This window comes from Cyrtonyx montezumae, unplaced genomic scaffold (genome assembly GCF_038088225.1).
Source record: "Cyrtonyx montezumae isolate F1298 unplaced genomic scaffold, pur_monq_1.0 scaffold_12, whole genome shotgun sequence".
NCBI classification, from domain to species: Eukaryota; Metazoa; Chordata; class Aves; order Galliformes; family Odontophoridae; genus Cyrtonyx; species Cyrtonyx montezumae.
The window spans coordinates 20,208,041-20,230,304 of record NW_027071848.1 but is presented as its reverse complement, the minus strand read 5'-3'; the positions used below and the strand labels follow the sequence as shown (position 1 = coordinate 20,230,304).

At 34.4% G+C, this 22,264-nt stretch overlaps 1 protein-coding gene across 1 annotated transcript in view; it reads right to left on the bottom strand.

The window, feature by feature from the left end:
• The window catches only part of NBEA (neurobeachin), a 479,458-nt gene that overhangs the window by 90,753 nt on the left and 366,441 nt on the right, over positions 1-22,264 (bottom strand). The window contains exons 41-43 of the mRNA XM_065730203.1: positions 12,710-12,827; positions 11,839-11,941; positions 6,055-6,170 (exon numbers count right to left, since the gene is read on the bottom strand). Of these exons, the coding sequence (XP_065586275.1) occupies positions 6,055-6,170; positions 11,839-11,941; positions 12,710-12,827 (337 nt within the window). The remainder of the gene's footprint in view (positions 1-6,054; positions 6,171-11,838; positions 11,942-12,709; positions 12,828-22,264) is intronic.

Sequence of the window (22,264 nt, the reverse complement as noted above, 5' to 3'; positions counted from 1 at the left end):
TCCCTTCATTTCAACTTAAATATTCCATCAGTGAGATTTTGTCTTTCTGTTCCAATTTCACACAGGAAAATCAGTGACTAGTGATTTACTTCCTTCTTCCTTCAATATTTACATATCATATGAAGAGATCAACTACTAAGAAAAACCATTAAGTTGCTTATTAAAGAAGTTTGTCATTTGTCTTCATTCAACAATTTTCTTTGTAATATCAACAAATAAAAGCAAATCAGGAAGATGAATCCTAGTCTAAATTGCAAAAGGCACATGATGAGAGATAGGACCACACATCCATGCTTATCAGAGTGGAGGACAGTGATCTAGGGCTGTAATGGAATTACAAATCCCTAATTCTAAACATGCATAAATATTAGTGGTTTAACTTTATTAAGAATGTTTTCTTGATCACTTCTCACATTTTAATGTTTATTTCCAGAAGAAAAAAAAATCAACACATTAAAATAGTTAGCCATCTGTTTAATTGCATAATGCTACCAGCAAAAATCTTTTTTTTTCCTTAGCTAAATAAATATAAAATGTAAACCTGTACTACTGTTGGTAGTTACTATACCTTTTTAGAAGCTTCAGATTTCTTACCAAGTAGGCTTACAGAGATTAATATTTAAGGCTGAATATTAAATATTGCAAGCCTCTGACACTAATCTACTTGAACAATAAAACTGAGGCATAGTAAATGAGTTCTCAGAATAACTGGATATGTTTCTTCATTAAAAAAACTTTTTAATTAAACCATCCAATTTAACGTTTTTATATGGCACTTTAGTTTTGAGGGTAAAGTGAGCTAGAGACAGCTGACAAAGAAATTATAACTGCAATTCCTTGGTGAAAATGTTAATGACAGCAAAATATTGTTTAATTAGATGATTGCAGCATCTGGATTAACACTCTTTAAGAGCGATGTTCCTGTGCTTGTCTGCTTCTTCACACTTTACAGACATTTTGTCATCTCTAGGTCATTAGGAAAGAATTTTTAATGATTTTTCTAGAAGCAAGTAGTTCAAGTTACATCTAATTAGATGACAATAATAAGCCCAACACTTGCAGTAGCTAAATATATACATAATTAACCAGTGAGGGCTTGTACATCACAGAGTAAAAAAGTGGAAAATGCTAAACAGGCAAAAAAAAAAAAAAAAGGCAAAAAAAAAAAGGAAGGAAGGAGAAGAAATTCATTAGAATTTATTACCTGACTGAAGATGTCATTTTTTTTCCAAAAACCTTAAAAAATAATCCTTTTTCACTACAAGAAATGATATACAATAATTATGAATATAATTATTCTTCAGTTCTTTCAAGTGTTGTAGCAGGTAGGATTTAAAAGAATTAAAACTGCAGTAAATACAAATGCAAATTTAATACACTACAGGTTGAAAAGAAAAAAGCATCAGAAATCAGTTAAATATAAGGAAATAGATGTCAAAACTAGATTTCTACCTAAACAAGTGGGCATTGCAAACATGAGAATAATAAAAATTTCATGGTCCCCATATCACCCAAAGCTGACATACATGCAACAAGGCATTTTGCTACATGTCCAAAAAATGGACAATTAGAGTGTCACTGCTGCTCCCAACCCTTCAAAACTAAAGAATCCCTGGGAGGGGATAGAAGGAGTAGGAAGGAGCCTGGAAGGCTTATGTCTACGCAACCAAGACAAAAACCAGGAGCATGGAGAGTATAACACTGAGACTGATTGATAAGTAGCAGACTGCAGTGTTTACCTTCGGGAAAAAAAAAATCAGGGCTGTAAACATGATGAAATATGGTCAAGTCAGCGTAGAGGGCATGAAAGAGGTGAAGACCTTAGAAAAAGAATAGGGAGATGAGCAAATAGTTGGCTAAAGGACCAGTGAAACAGGTCGAAACAAGACTATCAAGTTTTGAAAATGTAAAAAGAGAAAATTTGAACTGAATTTGCGATAAGATGTGAGGCCAGGGCAAGCGATGAGAATCATATCCTTGCATGGGAAATGATCCAGGGAAAAAAGTAGAATTAGACAGCTATTGAGTCATGAGTAGAGATCACAACAGAAACTGTTAAGCTGAAAAAGAAGGTAAGCTCTGTATCAGAGGCACTAAAAGGATGATATAAAGTTGACATGATATAAAGATATAAAGTTATGACTTTTTTTAAAAAAAGTCATAAAAAAATGGATTTTTCCAAGGGGACACATCAGTATTTTAAACATTGGTTAAGAACTTACAGGCTACACAGGGGCCATGGTTGTTTGGACAAACATTTCTAGGAGATATAATAATAGATTATTGTCATTATTTTAGTAATGTCCTACTGGGATCAACCAAGTCTACATGATTAGCAGCACTAACAGGCAGGCAAAGGACTTACTGTGGGAAAAGACCCAGCTGCATGATGTAAGTAAGCAAAATCAGTTGGTATCAGAAACCTTAATTCTGAATGTCTTTTCCAATACTACTGCTTCTCAAATAAGTTCAGAAAACGGGGCAAAAGAAAATATGAAAAGCTTCTTACTGTTTTGTAAAGGGTTAGAGGCCACTTAAGCATCACTTAAGAAGAAAGGAAACTACTAAATTGGCAAAAGAGAACTGAACTTTGTTGTTGGTGGATCTCTACTTATTTGGAAGATACGAAAAAACAGCAAAGGGACTTATTTGTCACTTTGCAGCAAATAATCTACATTTCTAAGTGGAAAACATCTACTTTTGATAAGTAACTATGCTACAGATCAGATACACTGAATAAACCAGTAAGAGTTACGTAACAAGAAAAATAAAAAGTTAAGGTGCGTGTATTTCTCAATGGCTAAAATCAATGATATTATTAAAAAAGATTATGCTGTTTAGACAAAAAAGTTATAGTCCAAAACTAGGCCATCACTGTCTTTGCAAACAATTACTAGCAAAATATTGTACCTGTTAAGGAAATATTTCTTATAGGATCTCATTTACAAAGAGTATAATTGAAAAATGTATTTCGAAATTGGATTTCCAAAGCAGGAAAAAAATTATGCATCATGTCTTTACATGGCAGAGGATATCATGAATATTTAATACCTCATGTTTGTGTATGAAATAGGAAATACTGAATTTTCTTCTGACTGCCAAAGCTAGTGTCTACAGCACACCTAGGAATATGCTTATGAGTACCACAGATGTATCTGGACACTTATCTGTTCCAAAGTTTTCAATATAAGGTTACTTTGTAGTATGGGCACTCTCCTTCTAGTCCTGAAAGCATTTCTGGTAGAGATTCACCAGTTTTTAATGCTTCATCAGAAAATTCCCATTCTTTGACAAGTAAATATTTCAGAGAAATACTTTTCAACAGAAGATTCAATGAAATGCAAGCGTAGAAGCAGTGGTGTCATTCAGACTGCCTCATAGCTCTTGACCTTGTAGATTCATAGATCTCAGGACCTGAAAGTACAGTGATGGTGGAGCCAGATTTTTTCTCTTTATCAAAAATATTCACAAAGTACTGAAACACTATCAGACAAGGAAAGCACCCAGGAATCTCACTTCCTTTTACATATCTTCAAAAGTCTTTTGAGAGGTACAGTGATAGATTCTTCCCCACCAAACATGATGGCTGCTACCCACCTTGGAAAATGATGACAAGACAGAAATTATATAGACTGGTAAGGACCCATTTGCAAATGCTTAGCAGTGCAGATGCATTTGAAATAACAATTAGAATAAGTGATATTTCTTGAGACAAGGAAAAGTTTCCCCCCTTGTCTTTTGAAAATATGGCCTCTACCAAAGTTTAAATTTGAATTTGAACATGTCTTGGTCAAACACTTGACAGATATGTAAGGTAATGATGTTTTATTCAGCAAGTGAGTTTATACAACAAACAGTGAGAGTACATGAATAAAAGAAGTTCACCAATAAGATAACAAAAACTATGCTAGAAAGTGTATGTGTTGAGTCATCAGGAGACACTACCAAGATACTGACCAAGCTGCTGTAAGCTTTTTCAAAGGCAATACAATCTTACAGAAAAAAAAAATTAAAAAAAAAAATAATAAAATATATCGGTAATCCTCCAAACCATGAAACTTGGAACACATATGGAAGTCTACACAAAAGTAAATGAATAATACTAGATGACACTAAGAAAAACTTGTTTTATGTGACCAAGCAGGCATTTGGCTATAAAGCTCACCCCACAGAACTATACCAAACAAAAAATAAAAATTAAAATTAAAAAAAAGCATTTTCATGAGACCTTTGAGATACTCTGATGGGATAACTTCAGGCTGAAGTTTGTTTATTGATGGATACTCTGCTGTAAGTATCACTGCAATTCCTAATTGATTTCAAGCATAATTATGTCTTCAGGTTTTGATGCATTGGTGATGTACCCAAAAATAAATGACCTTGGAGTTTTTAAACTGATTAAAAATGAAAAGTAATTTATCAAAAATTGACTTAGCTCTTGTCTCCTCTCATTAAAGAGTTTAGACACACTGCTTAAAGAAGAACGAGATATATGAAAGGGGAATTAAAAGTGAAGGGAAGTTTTGTCAATAATGCATTGGACAGAGGCTGAGAGGACTTCCAGCAAGGATAACTTCCAGCTCTCCAACAAGCTCTCCAAGTTCAGGTGACATGGACAGGGAGCCTATGAGTCTCTGCCTGAATTTCCTAAAAACCAGAATGGCAGCGAGGTGTGAAAGACATGGAGTGGCTGGGTGTAGCCAGTGTCCATAGGCAGGATAGCATCATTCTCATGGACCAGTGCCAGAGTTAACAAACTCTCCACAGGGCTCCTTTCTTAGGCAGAGATCTGCATTGGCTGTGTCTGCAATGCTCAGAAGCCATGTTGGTGTGCCTGCGTGCTACTGCACCATATGGAATTTCCAGCTCAGGTCTCTGGTACCTTCAGGAATTCTGCTTAGTACTCCACTGCACAAGGTAAACATGCCCTCAGATTTCCAGCCATTCATCAGTAGCACTTCTGTATCACACTGGGATAATCTGATGACACATTTATTAACACCTGTGAGCCTGGATGCACAGAAGATGACTACCATAAAAACACAGAGGCAAAAGTCTTAAGGTTTAAAAAAGTGAGTTTGACAGCTGCTGAATTCTGCCACTGTCCTACTGGGAAGAATGCAGTGACTCTGCTCAGTCTGGTCACAGTAATGGGCACTGGGGTTCAACTGTGGGGTTTTGCACCTACATTTGTCTTCCATCTGGCCAGAGGATAACCTCAAGCAGGAAAGTCAGGATCAAGTAAGTATATGAGATATGGAGCCTAGTGGGATTTAATTTGGGCTTCAAATTAAAGCTCACTGGAGGGAAATGTCTGAGGAAGCCTCTCGACGGGCAGGGTGATAAGCACTATGTGTGCTAAAGGCAGGAATCTTAACAATAAGCTATCTCCTAGAAATTTTTGTATGCGGTGTAGAAAATTGCTGCTCCTCACATTTAAAAGTATTGCCTAATTTAATACATAAAAAAGGGAAAGGTGAAAGGAAAAAATACACTGTGAATGTTTAATTAATAAGAATTGCCAGAAAAACTCTTCTTTTGCTAGTAATGAATGGATGTCTGTGGCAGTTATTTCTCATTTTAAATATCTAATCTGATATTATATTTCAGTTCAAAGAACTAAATGAGAAAAGATGCTGTAATCTAATCATACCACAATCCAGGTGACATCTGTACTAGGCAGAATACTGTTGTTATTCTGCTGTCTTGTTGCTGTTGCTGAGAATGATGAAGTAGCGAAATTACATTTTCCCATTATTATTTCCAGACATTCTCTGGCAATGGTTTGTTGACTCTAATAAAGCTTCAGACAAAGCTGTCAGCAGAGGAAATGGCAGAAGGAGAGCAAGGAACAGCCTCCACAACAATACATGAATCTAAAGCCTTGGTGATAGGTTGTGCATTTTCTGAGAAAATTTAATGTTTGTATTTCAGAATCTATCATAAACCTGCAGCTGAATTCCAGAGGGATAAAGGTATTCTATCAAGTCACAGTGCTTAAGACTCTGACAAAGATAAACATATTATGAAGGATTAAAGAGTCAGAAACTTTACCTGCTATAGTGTTGAGGAACATCAAGTATTCAAAGTTCGATATCTCTCGTCTTTGCCAGCGCTGAGTCATGTTGGAGGATTTATAAAGCTGTCGAGGAGTGGCCAGAGAGATTCTCCTACAAAATACATTTAAAGAATGATTATTTTAAGAGCCACATTAAATGTTAAGACATACAACAACATTATTAGTGTGATTAATCTCAGATTCTCTCAGAGATTTTTTTATTCCACTTAATGAAGTCAAGAAGACACTATATCCCTTACTAGAGAAATTACTAAAATTAAGATATCTATTTTATTTTACCAGAACTACAATATTATAATAATTCAGAAGAATGTGTTTCGTGGTTTATTTTGTTCTGAATCTGGTTAACATAACTGGAAGTAAAAGGAACTGCAGACCTCCTGGTGCCTGTGTTGTCCAGCAGGAATAAAAGAAACATGTCATTTCCCTGTTTCAAAAGAACATGTTGATATAAGTTCATTAAGGTGACTGATAGATATTAAAACACCATATATTTCCAGCACATGAGATGAAGGTATTTACTCCACTATTTGTTTGCCTTCTCCATAGTCAGTTACCTACAATCTACACCTATATTCCAGTAATCACCCAGATTTCTATCTCTAGCCTGGTTACTGAAAAAATCAAGGTTTATTCAGTTGTCTGCACATATGTTCACCTGCCCATCTCTCCATGATAACTTCTGAATTGCATTTCATTGAAACTGGGAAATGAAATAGAAGTTTCTGAGATAATTCATTTCTACACATTTTCTATAAATCAGATGACTGCATAAGGGAGAAAGAACCAAACTATTGTACCAAAAAAAATCTGTAACAAGCAGAGTTAGTTTCATTGATCACAATTCATTTCCAAAGAAAACAGTCTCCACTGAAAAGAGACAAGGAATATATTTGAAAGGAGGAAAATTCATCTCCTCTAATACTATTTTTTACTAGAAACATACATGTAGTAAATTGATCAAAATAGAGAAAGTTTTTATATTTTGTTTTTTTCTGAAAGGATAATTAAAGTTGACCTTATTCATGAATACATAGTAAATATATATATACACTACATATATCTATCTTGCCAAGAGTAACTTTGGACACCTGATGTTCAGCTTTCCAATGCTCCCTAGAAATATTAAGTACACTATTTCAGGCCTCTGAATGTTGAGTATTCTCTTAAAGCGTAGTCATATTCTAAATGTCAAATCAGGCAGCAATTACAAAAATGTCAAACACCTACTTATAAAGAAACATGCACATACTTCTATACATGCAGCGTACACTAGTTCCACTTAAAGGAGTGGCCATTGGCACGTGATTGGAATGAACAGTTATCACAGCTATATGTCTTTATATGTCTAAAATGTCAGTGTCTAGGTTATGAATGTATGCTATACTTAAGTATAGTGTAGTATAGCTCACAAATTAGGCATATAAAATGACCATGTGAGAGTACATATGGTTTCCTCTTTTTCTTCTTTGTTTTTGTTTTTTTAATCTCTATATTTACTCAAAACTACCGTGCATAAGGCCTTGCTATCTAGTTGTACATAGTATACAGTAGACAATGCAAATATTTTTTTCTATTGCGCTTCTGAAAAATCTATCTTAAGAACTATCTGAAAGTAATCACATTTTATGCTGTATTTTGTTGAATAACAGTTTTACACTGGAACTCTCAAAGTTTTATTGTTCCCAGTAAACTATGACTAAGGCTGCACACAAATTAATAAATACAGAAATAAAAGTACTAAAGAGATAATTAAATTTACAAAGCATTTCTGTCATAGCAATTCTGTTTTTCTCACAATGAAGCAAAATATGTTTGTCAATATAACTTAGTATGTGCCTTTAGACTTCACTCGCAATCTATCAGTCTCAAAAATCTTTGAACTAATAACTGCTCAACATTTAAAAGATTGATTTAGGTGAACTCTGCCAAATCAAATTATACTGAAAAAGCTCCTTATTTGCTTTCTAAGCTGTTTAAAAGATTTGAAGTTATTTCAGCAGATACTGGCAAAAAATATGTGCAGTAAATTGGTTCCACGCCTGTTTGTTTCATTTAACACAGAAAGACCCACTGTTTTGTGTCTTGCTGAATTATTCCACCTTTGATCAAACAATTTCTCTGTTTCTGTATGCCATCAGAAATGAGAAGATGCAACAACGAATGTAGTTCCTTTGCTTCTGGAGAACTATGAAATACCTCCTCAAAGTGGAAGCTACAGAAGACCCTCTCATGGTATAATGCAATTTTCCAAGTTTTATTTGCTTTAACTATGTTTACTAAACACTTCGTCTTTTGTTCAGGGAAGAGATGTTCTGTATGTCATGCATGGAGCATGATCAGAACCCCTTTCACAATCACTTTTAATTTAGCTACAGTCCAACCTGATACAAAGAATACTCAGGTATCTCATTAGAATTGTAGCACCTGTGTGATGCTTTGTTTTTTGTTGATCCTGTACAGAACAAATAGGACTGGGAAAGTGTTATGGTTTTATTATTTTTGTTGTATTATTGATATTCCACATCATAACATCATGTGGTGTATTGGAAGTTAAAGAAATAATGCTCCAGCTCTGTGGATCATCGATAGTTCTGGGTGTACCTGTCTCAGAAGAGAAGAAGAACTGCATTCCCCAGAGGACTTTGCAATGCTTTGCATTTTTACATATTTCCGCCCAGAGGGAAAGATAAATACTGTCTGCGGTCACGGGACTCTCTTCCCTTCAGGACCGAGCTCGGCAGTGGCTGTTTGTTGCAGCCGTCCGCCTTCAGCGTTAGCGTAAGGCCTTCGGTTTATCAGACACTCTCTCTTGCTCATTTTATTTGATTCATTTGCCTCAATTCCAATTAATTTGTATTATATTGTGTTATTTTGCTTTCTGATATCTTATTTACTAAATTAGCTTTCCTCCTCAGATCGTTGCTGTTGTTTTGTTCTTAGGCCCATCTCCCTTCTCCTTTTTCCCTTTCCCCCTTCTCATCCCCAGGGTGTGGGCCTGTGGGTCCCCTGCCTCATTTGTTACGGTACCGGGTCAAACTGTCCCGCAAACCGCTGACAGAAAGCCACTGGCTTCTGGCAAGAAACTCATCAACATCTGATTTCCATCAAAGCTCTAGAAGTGTTTTTATACTTTAGCAACATCAAATCATTTCCCAACTATGTACCTTCCAAAAACCCAACATATGCAACCAGTCTTGGAAATCCATCGCCAACCTACTGGTGCAGAATAAGTGACAGTGCTGAGCACATGTTAAGCATGGTTACTGTGACAGCTAAATTACATATTTTCCTTCAGCAAGAAACATTATTGTTCCTCTACACTCAGATCTGGTGAGGCCACACCTTAAGTACTGTTTTAGTTTTGGGCTCCTCACTAGAAGAAAGGTAGGTTGCTCTCTAACAGTCTTGAGAAGAATACCAGTTTGTCTGCTTCAGTTTCTCTGTATTATTAGATGATAAATATTTTTTTCTTCCATCTCTACTAGTCATGGGATTTCTCCATGAAAATAGAAACACACTTAAAATGCACATACTTGCCTCATTAACTCATTAACTCCTTCAGACTGATTCTATCTTGAATTAATTCTTTTATAATAATGTAATTAATTTTACATTTAAAAGTATTATCAGTGAGACAAAAAATAAAAATAAAAATAAGGAATTTAAACAAAACCACTAGAAAGTTCTGCTTTTCTTAAAATATTTTAAAGTACAGTTTAATCTGAAAAACTAGGCATAACATATGATAATGTTTTGCTGATAGTAGTAGCTCCCTGAGTAGATGCTGTCTACTCACCATTTCCTTTTACTTTTTTGATACAAATAAACATTTTTTTAAAACTCCTACTAGCGTTCTGGAGATAGCATATTAATGGGAAGGGAAACTATATTGCAGTATAAACAAAATATTAACAGTAGTTAATATGGTTATTGAGTCAGATTTTCCCTCAGTTAGTTCACTGCAGTCCTACTGCAGACATAAAAGATATGTAGACAGAAGCTAAGGAAAAGCCATGATTAAAGTGTGCATAAATCACAGAGTGATTACACAAAAACAAAAAGGAAAAACAGCTACCATATGCCAGATTTATTCTGAAAGCTAACAAGCCCATTTTTGATACAAAATGAATTGTAATAAAAAAATATGGAAATAATTGCAAATAATATTGAAGCAGAAACTTTTCTCAATAATTATACACCAACAAACTTTTCCAGACAATTGTTCAGTGAATAATGCACAAAGGATATGAATTTCAAAAGTAAAAAAAAAAAAAAGTCATTATTAGATATGGAATTCTGATTGATTCATTTGCATTTTGTTTGTTCCAGAACATGTGGATTTGTATTTTGTGGGGGTTTTTTATTATTATTTATTATCTTTATTTTTTCCTTCAGAAAAGAATGCTATTACTTTCCATCTAGAGGCAGCAATTCTTTTAATTTGAGTTTTTGGAAGAGCGATGCAAATGCTAACAAGATGCACCTTCCAAAGAGATGCCTCAACTTCCCCTTGATCTCAGTGAAAACTTGAGAAACTTGGCAGTCTGCCTAAGGATTTCAGCACATTCAGGAGATCAAGACTTAGGCACCATGAGACTCTTGAGCTCATGACGGGGAATGATGTTCAGCTGGAAAAGAAATAGCTATATTATCCTACAAATGCTTTGACATTACAGAGTATTTCCATATTATGCACTGGGATAAAACAAGGAAAATGTGGATTCTTAGTCTATAGAAAATGACTTAAAGAAAAAGAAGGACATATCCCAGATAGCACACTGATGATTAAGTCATTGGCTTCTGGCCAATCCAAGACAAACTAAGATCTGAACCTAAGGCACCATATTTTTTTAATTTCCTGCCTTCTATTTGCTCTCTTATTTTTATTTGATTTTGAATAAGAAGTCATTATGAATCTAAAAAGTATTCACTAGACTCCTGGTTATGCACCCTCAAAAATAATTTTAGGTTTCAACAGACACTTTTAAACAAAACAAAAATTGGCAGCAAGATATTTAGCCCCAGTCCAGTGAAGTACACATAAAGACCATCTTATCTAACACTGAAAAATGAATAGGACCTGACAATTACAGTTCTTATTTCTGACTATAGGTTGATTTTATATTGACGAGGCAGCAAGTTAAGACTGTAGCTGTCCACAGTAAGTGAAAATCTATAAGACTGAACTCCAATAGATATTTTCCAAAATGTAGATATTTAATTTTGGAAACAGAGGAAGAATAACTCATTAAACTAATGAACAGAAGGTACTTATAAAGTGCAAAATAGCCACTACACTGATGAATAATGAAGTCAAATGCACACACATTCAGTGTGTGTGCCAGTGAGAAGTAACTGCCAGTGAGAAGATATATAACAAAAATAATTTTCATTCAGTAAACTAGTCAAGTTTACTTCAATGTTTTTCATTACGGGCACAGTAAGGATGATCATTTGTGCATATACTTATAAAATCTGACTGAAAACTAGATTGTGAAGAGATAAGATACAAGTTTTATTCTGGTCCTTCACTGGGAGGTATTTCCTTTAAAGAATGCAAAATCCTGCTTAGAATACTTTTATTTCCATTCTACAATAACAGTGCAAATATTGAGTACTGCTTCTCAAAGTACTCTGACAAAATAGAAAATCTGGAATTTGAAGACAGGAATAATGTTTTAATATTAACAAGGATAAAGATATTGTGTATTTAATATAATAAAAATAAAATATATAAACTATTTTAATCAAATTACCTGGCTTGTGGCAAACCATAGCTGGTTCCTACTCCAACACGTGGTAAGCTGTACACAACTTTTTTCACCGTTGCTTGGTCAGGAAAATTGAACATAACAGAAGCTAAATGAAGAAGAGAAATAAGGACAGGTAAACCATCTCTTTATCTCCACTAGTGTGTATTAAATAGCCTTTTGGATTTTATTTGGAAAGAGAAGTTAGTTAAATATTTATTTTCACTCCTAGAGTTGCTTTTTGGATTTTTTTTTTTTCAGTAGACCATTACCAAAAGCATGGAGGAAAAAGGTGAGATAAGAAAAGAGAATTTCCTATCAAACGTGAAGAATTTACCAATTCCAATGATATACCTTTCTGTGAAGCAGTGAGATTGATTTATACAATTGATTTTAACTTGACAGGACAAGGAGAGATTGTTCCGAACTAAAACAAGGGAGATTTAGATTGGATATAAGAGCAATTTTTCATTCAATAAAGGTAGTGAAGCACTGGCACAGGTTGCCCATAGATCGTGTGATAAATAAATATATTATATATAGGTTCATAGGTTCATTAGGTTGGAAAGGACCTACAGGATTATCTAGTTCAACCAACGCTGTGTGGATGCCCCATCTGTGGAGACAAGATCAGGCTGGACATTGCTCTGAGCAACCTGATTGAGCTGTAGGTGTCCTTGCTCATTTCAGGGGTGTTGGACCTTTAAAGGCTCCTTCTAACTCAAATGATTCTATGATTCTATTATTTTAATATGAAATATATCATTAAAGAGAAACATAGACACTTTACCAATAGAAGACAAATTCTAAGATTAATCAATACCATGCAAAATATTTTCTGGAACATTTTTTTGCACCACAATAAACAAAGACATACTTCTGTTTGCCATAAACACTTCCAAAGCTGTGTTCTGGAGAAGATAACGTCTTGAAAAAACAGCCCGGATCTCGCTGAACATCCATTTTCCATGAAGACCTTCTGTATAAGCAAGGACCTATAGAGAAAGTAAGAGTGATCATTACTGGCAGAACACTGTCATCACAATATTCATGAAAATATAATTACATTTTAATCATCAGTGTAGTACAGGTAAGTTAACTGTATTTCTTTAATATTTAAACCAGTAGTTAGAATAGGACCTTAAAAGTTCTTAATATGGAATAAGGTATAGTAACCTGGTACTCCTAAGATGGTACTTTTCATGAGTCACGTCAACTTATCTTCCTCAAAACCCACAAAACTCTACAACCAAGCACACAATAATGGACGCAGTTGCAATTATGCCTCATTATTTTCTTCCCATAGAACATATGACATTTATGTGCTGACGAACAGACTTATTTCTGAGTCGGTGCAAGTCACAAACAAATAATCTGCTACTGACATCCATTTCAGACTTATAAGTTAGAGCTCTCTACATCTCATTAATAAACGCAGAAAATAACTAGAATATATTGACACAGAAGCTTTTCTAAAGTTAGGTATATTTAATATATCAAGCTATGAAGAAAAATGTTTTGTTTTTAATTTTTAATTTTTAATTAAGTGCACAAATATTTTAAAATAAAATAGTTAAAAGTTAGCATTGTCTTTTCAGTTTGTCAGTTTTACAACTGAAGGTACAGGTCCAGGATTAGAAATTAACACACAAGAAATCTCTCACTGTTTCACTTTTCTAGAAAACAGATACAAATTACACAATTTAATTAGGTATCAGCTTTATTAACCAATCTCATCTGGGAATCATCATTCAAGCAGTATCACGTGGTGCAAAATATTTTCCCAATTCTTTTCATCATCTGGAAGTTTCCCTTTAGCCATTCACTCCTGCTCAGGAGGGCTCTGCCCATACATGATGCTCTGACAGCCTTCACTTTTATCAGTCTGGGAGGAGGACCATACCCTCACTGCACCACTTTGCATTTCCTGAGTTCTGCAGCCTGTGCCTTCCCCTGCTATGCTTATGAGAGTCACAGTTAAGAGAGCTCATGGTGAAATTCACTGAATATCTTCACTAATCAGAAAGGCAACAGAACTGTTTAAATGGATTTTATTCCTCTGTTCTCCATTAGATGTATAGACGCTGCTGCTGTGCTGCTTGCAGTGCTGCAATACCAGCTGAAGCCTTGCTTTCTGTAATCACCTCCCCCAGCTTCTGAACAGGGAAATCCTAGGGAGCCTATTTGATGCTGCTGTCCATGATCTTCCTGCTTGAGGTATTGGAAACTGTATTCTTCCAGTTTTTCACAGATGAAGCCACAAGTAATTAACATTTTCATAAGAAAAAAAAAGCTAATTTAGGTTTGTACATATTGTGTTAAAAAAGCTCTATGGATATCTGTTCAAACTTTGTCCTTCTTAGCTCTTTCTCAAAACCACAGCAAAACTATTTTCAGAGATGATGGTAACAATGGCAACAAAACAAACGTGTGTCAGTACACTGAAAAGTGTTCAAATGCTAGTTATGCCCTTGATGGAAACTAGAGTGAGGAGCTCCATGCTGTCTATGTAGGAAGAAGACAGGTAAGGCTTGGAGTAACGTTGTGGCTAGTAGTACAGTTTCAATCACCTCAGCCCTCCAGACTAACTAAACACAGTCTTGAAGGGGAGGAGCTCCATGTCTTTGGTGGTCCTGTCCTACATTCAAGAGGCTACATGTTCCTTCTATGCAGTCATGAGACAGCTGTGGTATTACTACATTGTATGCAAAATTCTTGTGATGTTAAATAAATTTTCATGTTAAAATCCTGCATCTCGTTTTCGCTTTGAACTCTGTTAGCTTCAGCTTCTGGCCACTGGATCTTGCTATACCTTTGTTTAAATGACTGAAATGTCCTCTAGTATAAGATATTTTTTCCTTGTGTAGATAATTGCAGGCTGTGATGCAGTCACTGCTTAGCTTTCTTTTTGATAAGCTAAATAAACCAAATTTTCCTACAGTCTCTAGGTGAGATCAGATGTAGAATACAGTTGGTATATTGTATGTGAAATTCAGGTGATGGAGCATGAAGTTTCTAGAATCATCCTTCAGATGTCTTCTGCAACTGATACATATTTTTTGTCATTATGCTTTCCAAATGTACTGAAAGAAAAAAAGTTTAAAAAGACTGAAAGATGAGAACAGTCTCAGGGAGGAGTTTGAAATGTACATAAGTGCAACCAGACCTACAGCAGCCAGAGGATTTGCCAGAGAATTAGTTCCTTGACAGGTCATCATGCTTCAGGAATTCAATTCTTGTTTCAAAAATATTTCTAGCTGTTGTACATTTTTATAAGGAAAAATATCTAATACTGTTATATATATAACAGTACATATGAATATATACCACCTGCGTATTTAGATTTTACACCATTCACAGTAACACATTTAAAATGTTTCTTTATGAAGCAGAACTTAGTAATTATAAATCAACACTATCAGCACATTATATCCCAACCATACACTGATTATCTTTTGCCTCCTCCTCTTCTACCCATGTGTAAAGCAATCTTAACTTCATAGATGTACATTCACCAGCCCCCACAGAATGAATGACTTAAGATAGCACTCCAGATACGCTCAAAACAGTAGAAAGCATAGGAAATCAGAGGAAGGGAAGGAGTCTATAATTCAGTTACTGTCCACAATTGCACTCTTCTTAACTGTCTATTAGTCCTACAGATATCAGATTATCATGCTGATATCAAATCATCTCAATTATTTCAGTATTTCTGGTGCATTGTTTTCCTGTTCAAGATATTCTACCTGTTCTGTCATCTTCCATAACATTCATTTTACACTGTATTCACAGCATGCATTAAACCTTCCATTATTAGATATCTACACGACAGCCAAAATTACTGACACTGTCTGCAAGGTTCTTTAGTGTTATTTTAATAGCAAAGATACTTTCTCTTTTCTGAATTTAAATCTTTTAAATGGAATTGTATTTTTTTCCATGATTAGTTAGAACATATTTTTATAATTTTGCTTTTTCATAACACACAAATGAGGACCTGACTCTTTTATTTCTTATGTACAGCATATAATATATCTCATTACCGAGAAAGACATGCAAATATCCACTTTGTTCATCAAAAAGCACTGAAATTATGTTACCTCTGAAGCCAAAATTACCATGTGCTCCATCCAGTATTTTGATGTTTACATTTGAAGTCAGTTCTCTTTATTTTGACAGTGTTATGAGTTTGTCTCCTAAAAGCAGCCATGAAGACTTTTTTTTCTAGCCTATATTAATGCCTGAAACACCACAATCAAGCACAGAATTCTAGATATGTTCCAAATCAGTACTTAATAAAATTAAAAATACAACCATCCACACCTACACTGGAGTTAAGCACTCTTTTAATTTCCAATGTAAGAAGTAATTATTTGGTTTAAAGCTTATTTCTCCTTGTAAAAGCATTTATGCAGAAATATGAGTATGTATGAAAGACGGTAATAAGTCCCCTGGTTAGATAACAAAGAACAAAAATTTGCTAGAACAAATTACGTTAAGATTAAGCTATGACCCTAATAATAGAATGAAAAATCTAAGGATTATATAATGAGAAATCTACTAGTGACACCTAATTAGTTTAGATTAGCAAAGAAGCTTGAGATGTTGAGATGGAAAACTCTATTGAAGAGAAACAGAACTACTAGGAACTTGATGATCCTTGAGGTTCCTTTCAACCCAAGCCATTCTATGACTCTATGATTCCACTATTGAAGTGTTTTCCCGCATAACCCAAATAGAAAGGCTCCATTATTCTAATTTCTGATGTAATCAAGATCTCTTCTTTTTTTTTCAAGTAAGAGTCAGTTCATTTTGGAAAAGTTTTCTTCATCTATCATTCAATTTCTGATAACATATTAATTGTTAACTAACAGCTGGAACTTTGAAGTATTACATTAACCAGAACATGAGGAATTCTAGTTTCCATTTTGCTAGCATCCCACAAGAAAACACTTTCATATTACAGCTTATTTTAAGTGTTTCATGCCACTTTTGTCATCTCATTGCACCATTCACATCACTGCAGTTCTGGCTCTTTTCTTTTGATTACTTCTTTATAGTTGAAATAATCACATAATCAAGCATTATTAAAAAATCAAGGAAAGCAACCTGTACAAATTACATGTGTTCCAAATTGCTGACATCATAGCAAGAATGGTCACCTCCCAAGCCTTTCATAAAGAATTGCTGTTTATTACTCGGTATTTCCTCTTTAAAAATAGTCCTGTTGGATGATTCATTAATGCTTCTGTATTTGAATTTACTGTATTCAGTGGGAATTGATCATTTATCATTTGGAACCTGATCTCTGGTTCAGAGTGTTCTAATTATAATCCAATTCCAAAGTGTCAATTGATACATCTAATATTTGTCAATCTTTGTTTATATCTAGTAGAAAATACCTATATTTGTAAATACATAGTTTTTAAGAGAACTATTCTATTTCCACTGCATTTGGTCCCTGATTTCCTTTGTTATTCTTGACCTTCTGTACTAATAATGTCATACAACAAAAGCAGAAAGGGCATTGTACTTATGTAATAATATGTATTAATTTTTTTTTGCAGCATTTCCAAAGAATATTTTCAAAGTTCCAATAGATGGTTTTCTTCAAAGTCTGAGAAAGATCTTCAGAGTCATTTTTTCCAACTTTCTGAAAAAAATGCCCATTTCCTGAAAGTAAATGGATTTTTTTTTTCATTATCAATGCCCAAAGGGTGTTCCAAGAAAGCTGTTATTTTGGTATTGAAGATACTTTTTCATTTGGTGAAGACAGTTTTATTCAGTTCTTAAGGGTAGCTCCTACTGTCTTTATCTTGGACACTGCTATTTTAGTGTTAAAGGAAGGAGCTCTGGTGTGTTCTTAGCTTAGACACCAAAATGAGAGCTATTTGTTAGACATCTCTGTTATCTGGCAACAGGGGGTATTCTCTTTGTTGTCCTCATTTTGTTTTCTTTTTCTTCACAAAACAAAAAGAACTTTCAAGAATTTAGCCTTTTCCTTCGTTATAAGTTTACCACTCTTACTACCTGAACTTCAATCTTTCAAATTTCAACAAATATTTGCTCTGAACTGGACAGATTTACCTTGACTGATCATGGTCTAGTGGGATACTGTTTCATCCTGATAGCCCAACCCAAAGCAACACTTAATCTTTCTGTACATGCTACATGCTGTACATTGTTAATTTGTTCATTTTTTAATGAAGCTTGAAAGGTTGGGTTTCTTCAGTATAAAATAAGTTTGTCATATATAGTGGACTTATAATTTGAAAAAGGTTTTTGATTGTTTTTCATTCATTCATCTTCTACAAATTTTGGAAGAAAGACTACCCACAAAAGCCAAATATGATTCTATCTACTTCATGTGTCCTGAACTTTAAGAAAAGACAAGATGAAGAAATCTCGATTCATTTCAATTACACAGCACAATCCACATGTATGTTATCAAAAAGAACAAAAGCAAAGCATCTTATTTTTCCCAAGAAAAATAGACTGACGGAAAGGAAATGGGGATGAAGAATGAGGGGAAAATTGGCAAGATTGTTTTGAAGAAAGAATAAAGGAATATGCCTAATTTATCTGCATTGTCTTTTCCAGTATGAAAGGAAAGGAAACTAATGGAAAAAGTTCAGAAGAAAATGAAAAAAGAGGACATTATGAACTTTTATAGCCCTCATATCCTTGCAGTTCTGTACAAAAGTACAGGAGCAACCACATTTTTCCTTTATTTTGATTTCTAGAAAGATAAGAATTTGTGCCTTATACTGATACCACCAACACTGAAGATAAATTATATAAAGCAACTGTCTATTTCATGATGTATATATACTAAAACTATAATAGATGGACACCTTACTGTTTTATCAAGAAGCCCGTATCCAAGAATCACATATCATTTAGGTTGGAAGGAATGTCTTCATGACATTTACTCCATCCTACATTTACTCCATCCTACATGAGCAATATAATCTAGATAAAGCTGATCAAGTAGATCAAGTGACAGAAACTACATAACCTCTTTTGAGTATCACAGAATCTCAGAATCACAGAACTGTAGGGGCTGGAAGGGACCTCTAGAGATCATCAAGTCCAACCCCTCTGCCAAAGCAGCTCCCTAGACCGGGTTGCACAGGTAGGCATCCAGAAGTTGCAAACAAAGGAATACAATTACTTGAAATCATCCTCTCCTCTACTGTTAGATGTTTGGATTTCCCTTTTTCAAATGTTTGCTAACATCATCATTTTCTTCAGGAAAATGTGAAATTTTGAATTTAGATCTTCATGGGTTAAAAAAACGATGGATCCTGCACCCATATAGCAGACCTTTTCCTGAACGACATAACATGGAGCTTGCTACAAGTTTGAGGCAGATTAGAATATTACTCATTGTGTTCTAAACACAGATTGAAATGAGAGACATTAGTGGCATGGAATCAGATTCATAGGGCTCACAAAATATCACACTGAGTAAGTTGTATAAAATTCGAAATTGTTCGACAAACATTAACTTCTTAGCCACTGTAAGATCATTCTCTCTACTTCAGTTCCCACAGTCACACTTCTAAAATCTCAATGATGTTCCATACCTTCATTTTTATTTTGCATACACCGCTCTAGTAATACTTTCTCCATTTCTCTCTATATTAGGCTCTCCACCCCATACTTTTATGGAAAATGCTTCTTTCCATGGGAGCCTTAAGAGCTTTCCTCTAAAATAGTTCTGATACTATGCTCTGCAGGATGAGCTGAGTACTATGTGCCATTACAATTTCTCAGTCCACATCAGTTTTTTAAATCTTTTTCAGATTATTTTTTTTTAAATAAATATTGGCAATGCTGTTTCATTTTTCTCTTCCTCTTCAGGGATCTAAAAAATGTAGATATTATTTTTGTGGTTTTGGGCTTTACTTCCTTGCCAAATTTTCTCAGATTATACTTCTACTTCCAATGTTTTTTTAAGCATTCAAGAGGCCCCTTTTCTTGAAACATGAGGTTCTGCTCACCCCAACATTCTATAAATTTAATTTCTATGGTCAGCATACTGTTTTAGTACCCATCAAAACTCAGCTGACAGTAACTGATGTTCCTATTCCCACATTCATTTTCAATCATCTGAAAAATTATTTGAAGTTGGCCCATTTTCAGGCCATTTTTCTCTTTTCACTGGCAAGATTATTTTCCTTGTTATTATTTTGTGTTCTAAGAAAGCAATGGAAAAGATTTCTTGAGAACCAGTGGCAGTAAGGTTACTGGTGTAAAAAAAAAACAAGCCTAGGTACAGAAACACTGTTGGTGAATGTTAATATCTGGATCACAATGATGTAAAGAGCACATCTTAAGTATTCAAAATGCATTATTTCTAACTGCTCTGCTTCTTTGAAAGTTTTAAATGTAAGGATAATTGTTACTAACATGAAAAAATTTTACCTTTATGAACATAGCATTCTGAAATAACAATTTATTCATTCATGTTATGGGTATTACGTGTCTGCATGCTTTTGCATAGTTTCCTTCCTTTAATATGTGTAAACTATCAGTTGATACTGGCTAAGGAAGACTATCACAAGTAAGACATTACTACCTTAGAAAAAGTAGATGGCCTTTGTAGGCTATATTTTCAAACTAAGTTCCAACAATTACTGTTGTAAGTAAAAGTTTCAGTGGATCTAAGATTTCCTAAAGCACAAATAAAGCCTGTTGTGCTGGCTAGGCCAACAGTGTGCATGGAGAATCAGAAAACAAATGTATTCTCATGGCACAGAAAGACCTATTGGAGTAGTGTCCAAATCAAAAGACCAAGCTTATAGAAAAAAAAATCTATAGGTGCAAAATACAAAGTAGAGAAGCACATTTAGTTCTCATTAGTAGTGGGATTGAAGCAGACTATGTCACTCAGCTCACAACGTTTAAGATGATACTGCACTGACTTTTGCAACAAAGGGAAATTAGACTCAATTGTGGTGCAAAATCTTAACAGATCTGCAGTTTCTGTTCTGATTATATATATGTGTGTGTATGTGTGTGTATAAAGTATTTTGAGATCAATCCAAGCAGGCTGCTGGTGATCACAGTATTTACACACAAACTGCTCTGCGCAGTTCTGCTTCAGCATCACATATGGTGAAAGGCAATCTTTTCAATCCTTTTTTTTTTCCCCAAGTAGAACTGCAAATTACTTTTTCAGTTGAGTGGACAAGCCAAAAAAAATAAAATATAAAGTTGATATTATCTGAATAAAGCATAGAATTTTTTTCTCAAGATTAAAAATTGAAAGTTTGTTTTTCTGTCAACAAGTTTGACTTGGACCTACTTAGCAAAAGTAAAATAGAAAGAAAGCTATTGTGCTGTTTACATATTCAGGAAGAAAGCAGTGTTAATAAAACATTTGTAACCGGACTTGGACATGTATTCATTGAATAGATATTTGACAGATAAATGTAGATTTATTTACTTGAAATATCAATAGATTTGACAGAATTTGTCACAGTTTCAGCTGAAGTTGAATGACTACACTGACACACCAGTGTGAAAACTCTCTGTTGCTTAAAGTGGAGAAATGAAGATGCTTTCTCAGATTAAGCTCCTTTCCATCTTAAAGCAATCTGAATCCAAATCACATCCTTCCCAGATAGTGTTGCTAGCTCACTGCTGGATTGGAAATGAGCACCTCATATTACATCCAAGTCAAGCTTCATGCACATGGGTTGAGAGGGCATCAGCTGCCATAGTTGCATGCTGCTTTAAAGAAAAGCAACAGCTCCCATCAAGATCCTGCATACATACATCTGATCAAGCAATAGAGAGAGAAGTTCCCCAATTTCTGCCACATTCCTGTAGGGATTGTCCCATCAGCACAGTGTCTCATATCAAAAACCAACCAGCTGATGTTAATTTACTATGCATTATTGAAGAAGATAAACTGTTGTAGGACTCAGCAAAAGGAAAAAAAACAAACAAACACAAGTACAGTTTAAAGAATTAAAATTTTGAGGTATTTAAAAATATATAATTTTTATTATGTTATATATTTGATATGTTATATTATGTTATTATAACAAATATAAATATTATTTGTTATGTTATTATTGTTCTTTCCCAAGAATGAGACATCATAAAATCCTCACAGTTCTTTGCAAAACTTGTATGCTGACATATTTATTCCAAAGACCAGGACAAAGAGAAATGTCTAAAGACTACGATGTATCATGACATAAGCCCTTAACTGAAGTTACTATAATTACACTTTAAGAAAAGTGTAAAAATTGAGTTTTGTGAAACATTACCCATTTACTATGAAATGACAGGTAGAAAGATAAGTTTAAATCCTTTTTATAGGTGTGATCTGGGTGTCATACAGAAGATAGAAGCATCTTGGATTTTAACTGTTTCTCTATTGCTTGATTCATTGCAGAACTCCTAAAAGCTAAAA